Source organism: Cottoperca gobio, unplaced genomic scaffold (genome assembly GCF_900634415.1).
Source record: "Cottoperca gobio unplaced genomic scaffold, fCotGob3.1 fCotGob3_184arrow_ctg1, whole genome shotgun sequence".
Lineage (NCBI taxonomy): Eukaryota > Metazoa > Chordata > Actinopteri > Perciformes > Bovichtidae > Cottoperca > Cottoperca gobio.
In genome coordinates, this window is record NW_021166829.1 from 146,063 (window position 1) to 156,282 (window position 10,220).

Below are 10,220 nucleotides of genomic sequence, written 5' to 3' on the forward strand. Positions count from 1 at the left end.
TGAGGACAGACAGAGACATCATGAAGACAGACAGAGACATGAAGACAGACAGAGACAACATGAGGACAGACAGAGACAACATGAGGACAGACACAAAATGAGGACAGACATGAGGACAGACAGAGACAACATGAGGACAGACATGAGGACAGACAGAGACATCAAGAGGAAAGACAGACACGACATGAGGACAGACAGAGATATGAGGACAGACAGACATCATGAAGACAAACAGAGACATGAGGACAGACAGAGACATCATGACGACAGACAGACAACATGAGGACAGAGACAACATGAGGACAGACAGAGACAACATGAGGACAGACAGAGACAACATGAGGACAGACAGAGACAACATGAGGACAGACAGAGACATTATGAAGACAGGCAGAGACAACATGAGGAAAGACATGGGGACAGACAGAGACATTATGAAGACAAACAGAGACATGAGGACAGACAGACATCATGACGACAGACAGAGACAACATGAGGACAGACAGAGACCACATGAGGACAGACATGAGGACAGACAGACATGAGGACAGACAGAGACAACATGAGGACAGAGACAACATGAGGACAGACATGAGGACAGACAGACAACATGAGGACAGACAGAGACAACATGAGGACAGACAGAGACATCATGAGGACAGACAGAGACAACATGAGGACAGACAGAGACATCATGAAGACAGACAGAGACAACATGAGGACAGACAGAGACAACATGAGGACAGACACAAAATGAGGACAGACATGAGGACAGACAGAGACAACATGAGGACAGACATGAGGACAGACAGAGACATCAAGAGGAAAGACAGACACGACATGAGGACAGACAGAGATATGAGGACAGACAGACATCATGAAGACAAACAGAGACATGAGGACAGACAGAGACATGAGGACAGACAGAGACAACATGAGGACAGACAGAGACAACATGAGGACAGAGACAACATGAGGACAGACATGAGGACAGACAGAGACAACATGAGGACAGACAGAGACAACATGAGGACAGACAGAGACATCATGAGGAAAGACAGAGACATCATGAGGACAGACAGAGACATCATGAAGACAGACAGAGACATCATGAAGACAGACAGAGACAACATGAGGACAGACAGAGACAACATGAGGACAGACACAAAATGAGGACAGACATGAGGACAGACAGAGACAACATGAGGACAGACATGAGGACAGACAGAGACATCAAGAGGAAAGACAGACACGACATGAGGACAGAGACAACATGAGGACAAACATGAGGACAGACAGACATCATGAGAACAAACATGAGGACAGACAGACATCATGAGGAAAGACAGAGACATCATGAGGACAGACAGAGACATCATGAGGACAGACAGAGACATCATGAAGACAGACAGAGACATCATGAAGACAGACAGAGACAACATGAGGACAGACAAACAGAGACATGAGGAAAGACAGACGACATGAGGACAGACAGAGACAACATGAGGACACACAGAGACATCATGAAGACAGACAAACAGAGACATGAGGAAAGACAGAGATGACATGAGGACATACAGAGACATGAGGACAGACTTTGGTCACCTTTGGGTGTCTCCTCCTGGACTGACTGAGTCCCAGCCTGCTGAGCAACGAGGCCGGCGTTATGAGAGCTGATCTCAGGTCGGAGCTCTGACTGAGACAACCTGCATAGAGGACGTCATGGACATCAGGAACATTATGAAAAGATAAGTGAAAAACATGAGTAAAATATGCATTAAATAGGTGAAAAATGCACAAATAGTAAAACATGTGAAACATCTAATGAAAAATATATGAAAAACATCCAAAAAATATGTGGAAAATATCAAAATATCAGTCAAAAATATCCCTGAAAATAATAAGTAGTAGTAGAACGATGTCATAATGAATAATGATTATATAGATTATAGAGCCTCACCAGCAGGGGGTGCTATGTCCTGGAGCAGCTGGTAGAACTGACTCAGGTACATTACCAGAGAGAGAGAGTCCGGCTCTCCTAACGACCACATCTCCTCCACCGTCATCAGAGGAGAAATCCCGAAGTGACGCTCCGCCACGCCCCAGCCCAGACGGGTGTTATCCTCCACTGAGGAGACCTCCAGCGAGTCAAAGTCTCTGAGAACAGACGGACAAAAGTAAAAATAATAATATAGATAATATTGATTACATAAGGTCAGGTCTGTATGTTATTAATAATAATAATAACATGTTATTATTATTGTATTGATTACATGAGGTCAGGTCTGTATCGGTGAATCAGGGCACAGAGAGCGAGTCCACTTTTCCAGGAAGTAGTCAAGTCGCTAACAACAACGCCACGGTAACCACGAGTCTGCTCCTGACACCAGGTGAGCAGCTGATTGGACCGAGAGAAAGAACCTATTGAGAGGATGAAACAGACGACCAATCAGAGCACAGCTCACTCAGCGTGTCACAGTTAATGTTATTAATAATAAAGAAGTAACTCACTCTGTCTGAGGATGATGTCACCACTGTCTGTGTTTAGCCCTGCCTCCTCACCTGTGTCCACCAGGTGTCTCACCTGAGGGACAAAAAAGATGTTTAATATTGTTGTTATATATGTTATATATGTTAGATCTACCAGGTGTGTTCACGTGACACGAGACATCCCGGTGAGGGAGCATTTCTGATCCAGCCCCACTCGCTCAACACTTGCTCTTTGCAGTGTGATGCTTTTATAACATCAAATATTTAGTGAGCTGTAACACAGTCTAGACTAGGGGGGGGACCTTTTTCCTATCAAGGGCCATTTTTTTTTCACAACATCCTTCGAGGGCCGTACTAATTATTGAATTCATAACCTCTGCACATTCTTTTAAGACGCAGCCCGTTCATTTCACTTTTCTTATATGCTGTGCAAAAAAGCAACTTTTTTATCCATGTATCTTTCTGTTTTATCAGAAATCCTTTATTAGTCCCACAACGGGGAAATGTATCTCGTCACAGCAAAAGAACTTGAAGTAAAAAGGCAGTACACAATAATTAAATAGAATAAAAAATAATATAAGTACCAAGTGGTTGATATAAATAAAGTATTGCACATGGCAGTGATAACTGCACAGCAGTGGTGGAACAGTCTGTTCTTGGTGTACCTCTCTATCTGTCCATGTTTGTATGTTCTGCTCTGCAGAGAGCTGCTTGTTGGGACAAACTCCACCGAAGAACGTTAACTTTATCCAAACACTCGTCCTCTCAGCTCGTGTAGTTTTGCATGTCTCGTGCTGTAATGACGCTCGAGATCATTTTTCATCACCGCAAGTACGTCCACACAAACTAGGCACACTGGCCTTTTACTTCCACAAACAAATAATCGTTCGTCCATTTCTCCTGGAAAGTGTGACATTCCGCATCCAGCTTTCTCTTGTTTACACTCGCCACGCTGCGTTCACTGATGTCAATGACCGTCTCGTTTAATATTGAAGTATTTTGACATGACGTGACGACACGTTCCGCTCGTGTTGTGTTCAAGGACCCTGACCTTGGCCAGGAAAAACGCCCGATTTTTTCTATTGCCGTCTAGTTTTTTTTCTCTAGTGGATTGTTTTGCGTGCATTTATGAATTACGTCGAGGGCCGGATCAAATGGTCTCGCGGGCCGCTTACGGCCCGGAGGCCAGAGGTTCCCCACCCCTGGTCTATACAGTAGACTAAATCATAACCTTCAAACCTTTATGGATCTCTGAAATATGTTTCTGTCAGATTATCTGTCTGGATTAATCTTGATGCATTCACGCAACTGTCTGCACGGCCAAAGTGTGGCGGGTTTTTGCCTGTCCGTGTACATCCAAACTTTTCTAAATAAGTGGACGGACGGAGAAAATGGAGAACTTTGAGGAGCTTTAAGAATAACATATTGGTTTAAAACCCGTGCGAAACCTGCACAAACCGCACATACACGTCGTAAACCCGCATGAAAATCCGCCGAATAGAATTGAATCAAAACATGCACTCAACCTTTGCCACAAATCCACGTCAGTAGGGTTAGGGTTATATGTCCATGCAGAAAGTATAGCCGGGGCTTCAGGCTACAGCTCCAACATGGGAATGTGTGTGTGTGTGTGTGTGTGTGTGTACCTGAGCAGGTGTGATGAGCATCAGGTTGATGTTCAGGTATCTGGTTGTCGGGTCGACTGTAAACAGACTGATGTTCTTCTGGAGGTTTTCTGGAGTCGTCTGAGGGAGGAGACGGTACAGACTCTCTCTGAGGGGGAGACAGAAATGGTATCACTTCAGGATAGTAACCTGTCTCTTTGACAGCAAGCAGGTCTGTCTATCTCATGCTTCATTTCACTCGTGAACCCGAGATACTTGAACTGACCACACACTGAAAGTCCTACTCCAGAGCCTCCCCCAACTCCTTCCACGCCCGGGTTTTAATCTTTGGCGACTGCCACAGCAGCGGTCCAGAACCAGTGCTGTGTGTGGAGTTGGTTGATATATATATATATATATATATATATATATATATATATATATATATATAATTTATTTTTTCTGTATATACCTGTCTGCCAGGATGTCCAGTGGAGCTCCTCCTTGAGACCATCTTTGGATCATCCAGGCTGAATCGAGAGCTGCCAGAAAACCTCGAGCTATTCCTGTTCCCATCGGCCAGAAAGGCTGTAGACAGGTTAAATATCATTAATATTGATCATTATTTGATGTCCTTATTATTTTTATCCAGCAGACACCTGTCTGTCTCTCCACCTTTCTCACCTCCAGCAGACTGTCTCCCACCAGCGTGACCAGCAGCTGATGCCCGTGGCGTTGGCGAACCATGGCAGCGTTCTCCGAGGCGTACATGCAGGTGAAGTCAAACATGGCGACGTCCGGCTGACCGTAATGGTTCATGGCAAAGTCTAGAGACGGCAGCTGGTGATTGGTGGAGAAGTTGGCGGCCTTGCGGGCGTATGCCCGTAATGCATTCTGGTCCACGTTCGCCCTCGAGAGAAGCAGCTCGGTGTCTGAAAAGTCCTGACGGAGGAAGATATTTTTATTCAGCGGAGAATTCCCTTTAATGACTCTTTTCTCTTTTGTATTTACCTGTTTAATGACTCTTTTCTCCAACAAACTCTGTTTCTTTGCCGTCATCACAAAGTAGTGAGTGTCATCTTTGTAGTAAACAATGTTTTCCAGATCAATTCCTGAAACATTCAGATATGACCTACTTTTTACTTTACGAACAATAACAGTCTCATACTGACTTTTATTAAATGTCTGTTCATCAGCACATATTTGGTTTATGTTTGTACCAGTTTCCTGTCGTAGCTCCTGGAAGAACCTCTGGTTGAAGATGAAAGCCACCCCGCTGATCTCCTCCACTTTGGCCTCAGGTGTGGTGTTTCGGTTTTTAAAGTTTGCAGTGATGGCGATGGCCAACTTCCCTCTAAACTCTTTTCGCCTGAAACCTGCACACACAAACAGTTAGAGGACGAGTAGAAGTGACAAAAAACTGTTCTATAATACAAGACTAAATGATAAAGCAGAATAGGTTCTGGGTCATAATTGTGTTCTGTGTGAAAGTATTCATGACAAAACAATTAGATAAATATATTGACATGCAAAAATGTGCATGAAAAAAAAGCCCCTGGTGTGTAAAGGAAAGTCTCAGTCAAGTCAAAGTCCAGTCTCCACAAGTAGAATGGGAGGATCTACCTGTATGCGCTTTTGGCAACAAGTGTTTTGTCTTTTAGTTTCTTACCCGGAAGTGTGTTCCTGCGTCCGTCTGCTCCGATGACAACATCAAACTCCAGCTGATTGACAGGATGAGACTTTGGACTCACCTCCATCCTCCAGCCCACCTCTGCAGGGAGACAGGCAGACAGGGAGACATAAACCCTTACATTTTAGAGTGGATCCAAATCAAATCAAATTTATTTATATAGCCCAATATCACAAATTATACATTTGTCTCAGTGTGCTTTACAGACTGTACAGGTTATGACACCCTTAATAACTTCCTTGATCACAGACAGCAGCACGTTTATTAAAATAACTGCAGTCCCCACTGTGTCTGTGCTGGTCTTCCGGCGGCTCCAGCAGGTCTTTGAACTCCACGTTCACATGAACTTCCACACCCAGCAGTAAGGCGACCTTTAGCAGGACTAGCTGCAGCTGACGGATACCTGCAGACAGAAAATGGAAGCTGATTGGACGATCTGGCTGTCCTGATCACACATGTTCACACCAAACAGGAGGTGGCGCGATAACATACAAAGTCAATGCAAAGACATGAATATGTGAAAATGTTTAACTCAAGCGTTACATTTTAAGGTCAACTTTAATGTCCTCCTTCTTGTATACAAAGTTTCAGAGTGTGTATTTTTGAAAAACTTGAGATCAAATAGACGGTGTTACCACGAGAAAAAGAGGAAGTTTCTCTGATAAATGTGTTTACATGTTCTTTACACAATTAGTGGAAAAGTGAAAGATTAAAGAATATATTGGAGGAAAACTGGCTTTAACCGATAGGTTTCATAAAACTTAACAAACAGGGGTTTGTTTATGAAGCGGGCTTTAACCAAGATTTTGCCAAAAGAATCTGGACTCACGGAGACGTCTGTGTTTTATACGTTAAAAGGTCAATAAAGAGGTTGACACTGTAAATGTAAATCAAAGACTACCAGGAATGGGTAGCAAAGGGAGTAAACCAGTTGAAGGGCCACAGGGGCCCATTGTTGATCTCATGCTTTCAAAATATGGCTCTGATAGTTTAAAACATTTAAAAGAATGGTGTGCCAATGTTATTTTATACCATTTCAATTCTGCTATTTTTAGAATGGTACTTCAGACTCATTTACATCAACACTGTGATTATTGTACTGTAAATGCTCTTAGTCTAATCTTGTACTAATTGTTATGTTTTTGCTGTGAAGCACTTTGGGCTGCAATTCTTGTATGAAAGGTGCTCTACAAATAAAGCTTATTATTATTATATTATTATTTTAAAGTTATTGTAGCATCTGTGGACTCCTGTCATCAATAACAATCATCTTAAATAATTTTAAAGTAAATCTCCCCATTGTGGGACTAAAAAAGGATTTCTGATTACTCAATCTGTAGATATGCGTGTTGAAACATTTATGCCTCATTTAGATGATAAAGCTACAATGTTACCATGACTGATCAATCAAACTCCATTCAGAAAACAAGCATTTTAAGAGTTGTTTGCTTATCGTTTTGCGGACAGACCTGACTAAACATGAACTGCTTTACTGACAAGCATCATGATGGAGTTATTTCTGCTTCCTTTAATCATGTTTATTGTGATTAAATTACAGCTAAATCTGTTCATTTTGATTCATACCACTGTAGTTAACCTGATTAATTGCATTAATAAACACAAATAATCCTGCGGTTAAACTTGCGCAAAAATGTGCTTCCTGTTTGGTGTGTACATAGAGTTACGCATCACAGACTCACTGATGTGGTCAATGGAGCCGGCACAGAACTTTCCATAGAACCTTTTGGCGCCGAGGCCCCTCAGGTCGTGGATCGTGAAGGGCCACAGATGGAGCACGTTGTTTCTGGAGAAGGAGTCTCTCTTCTCCAGCAACACCACCCGAGCTCCCATGAAGCTCAACTCCACCGCCGTCCTCAGGCCGCAGGGTCCCGCCCCGATGATCACGCACTGACCAGAGAGTAGACAGTCTTTAATGTGGGTTCAATATGTAAAATTGATACTCTTTTGATAACGTACGTTGGTGTTGTTATATATAATAATATGTTTGAATAACGTACAGTGGTGTTGCTGCAGGCGTGTGCCTTCTGGTACTCCGGCTGCGCTGCCCTTCGGTCCAGTTTGGCCCACAGAGCGTTGGCCCTCCAGTAGTTGAGGCGCCGTTTAATTGGTCGGTACAGGGGCGTCTCTGCGGCACGCCGGTCCAGCTGCAGATGTTCGCACAGCTGGCTGAAGGCCCAAAGCGCCGCCCTGCAGGTCGACGCCGACACAAACTCGTCAAACAGCTCCTGAGCTCGGCATTCTAGGTACGATTCGTCTCCCATGGCAACCCCAGAAGCTGCAGGGCACCATGGGAAGGGCGTCACCTGCTGATGACGTCAATGACAGACTCCAGCTCGTAGTCTGATGTCAGAGAGGAAAAAACTAAAAAAAGTCTACAAATAATGTTGTCAAAAAGTTGGTATTATACATTTCTGTTGAATGTCAACAGTAATAACACAACGTAATCTTAACAACAAAACATAACAACATGAAGTAGCAACGAAACGCAACAACGTAATGTTAACAATGAAACAAATCAATGTAAAGTAGCAAAGAAACACAACAACGTAATGTTAACTGCGAAACGTAACAATGTAAAGTAGCAACGAAACGCAACAACGTAATGTTAACAATGAAACAAAACAACGTAACAACGTAATGTTAACAATGAAACATAACAATGTAAAGTAGCAACGAAACGTAACAACGTAATGTTAACTGCGAAATGTAACAATGTAAAGTAGCAACAAAACGCAACAACGGAATGTTAACAATGAAACATAACGTAAAGTAGCAAAGAAACGCAACAACGTAATGTTAACAATGAAACATAACAACGTAAAGTAGCAACGAAACGTAACAACGTAATGTTAACAATGAAACATAACAATGTAAAGTAGCAACGAAACGTAACAACGTAATGTTAACAACAAAACATAACGTGAAGTAGCAACGAAACGCAACAACGTAATGTTAACTACGAAACGTAACAACGTAAAGTAGCAACGAAACGCAACAACGTAATGTTAACAATGAAACATAACAATGTAAAGTAGCAACGAAACAACGTAATGTTAACAATGAAACAAAACAACGTAAAGTAGCAACGAAACGCAACAACGTAATGTTAACAATGAAACATAACGTAAAGTAGCAACGAAACGTAACAACGTAATGTTAACAACAAAACATAACGTGAAGTAGCAATGAAACGCAACAACGTAATGTTAACTGCGAAACGTAACAACGTAAAGTAGCAACGAAACGCAACAACGTAATGTTAACAATGAAACATAACAATGTAAAGTAGCAACGAAATGTAACAACGTAATGTTAACAACAAAACATAACGTGAAGTAGCAACGAAACGCAACAACGTAATGTTAACTGCGAAACATAACAACGTAAAGTAGCAACGAAACGTAACAACGTAATGTTAACAATGAAACATAACGTAAAGTAGCAAGGAAACGCAACAACGTAATGTTAACAATGAAACATAACATAAAGTAGCAACGAAGCATAACAACGTAATGTTAAGTGCGAAATGTAACAATGTAAAGCAGCAATGAAACGCAACAACGTAACGTTAACAATGAAACATAATGTAAAGTAGCAACGAAACGCAACAACGTAATGTTAACAATGAAACACAACAACGTAAAGTAGCAACAAAACGCATCAACGTAATGTTAACAACGTAGCGTCACAATGTAGCATAAAATACATAATAACAACCATCAGTGTGAATCAGTGATATATCTGAACACTGGAAATATTAATCAGATGTATAAATCGGATATAATCTGGATGGATGCATTTTAATACACAGTGTAGCGCAGGGGTGCCCACACTTTATTGGCTTGCGAGCTACTTTAAAAATGACCAGGTCCAAATTATCTACCTGTATTAAAAATTCTGCGACGGTGGGGGGGAATATATATATATATATATATATATATATATATATATATATATATATTATATCGCGATCGACCTCTTGGTCACCCCTGGTGTAGAAGGACCTTTATTGGACAGCACACAGTAATAATGATGTCACTGTGTGTGTGTGTGTGTGTGTGTGTGTGTGTGTGTGTGGTTAACAGTCACAGTAAATAGAAACAAAGAGCTTCATACAGAAGAGATCCATCTGTACCAAGCACCCCCCCGCCCTCCACACACACAATATTTGTTCATATTTCATTGCATTTCTTTTCTACTCTTCATTTTTGCTACACTTGCTCTTTGTTTCTTCTTGCACCAAAACACCAAAGTAGATTGTGTGTTTGTGAAAACGACAATAAACCAGATTCTGATTATAAATCTATATTTTAGATAAACAGAAAGATACTCTGGATGAATAGTTTCTATAAAGGAGCGTTTCACATTAAAGATAATATAAATCGGTTTGTTTAATTCAACCTTTCTGTCAGCAC

General features: G+C 41.8%; 1 protein-coding gene across 1 annotated transcript in view; it reads right to left on the reverse strand.

Annotated features, from left to right (window-relative positions):
* The window catches only part of LOC115004765 (protein-methionine sulfoxide oxidase mical3a), a 30,710-nt gene extending 22,494 nt beyond the window's left edge, over positions 1–8,216 (reverse strand). Inside the window, 12 exon segments of the mRNA XM_075074113.1 lie at positions 1,606–1,706; positions 1,961–2,157; positions 2,274–2,584; positions 4,137–4,263; positions 4,567–4,682; positions 4,779–5,036; positions 5,106–5,206; positions 5,315–5,470; positions 5,764–5,865; positions 6,071–6,187; positions 7,485–7,692; positions 7,803–8,216. Coding sequence (XP_074930214.1) covers positions 1,606–1,706; positions 1,961–2,157; positions 2,274–2,584; positions 4,137–4,263; positions 4,567–4,682; positions 4,779–5,036; positions 5,106–5,206; positions 5,315–5,470; positions 5,764–5,865; positions 6,071–6,187; positions 7,485–7,692; positions 7,803–8,066 — 2,058 coding nt within the window. The 5' untranslated portion in view covers positions 8,067–8,216.
* Between the last annotated feature and the right edge of the window lie 2,004 nt (positions 8,217–10,220).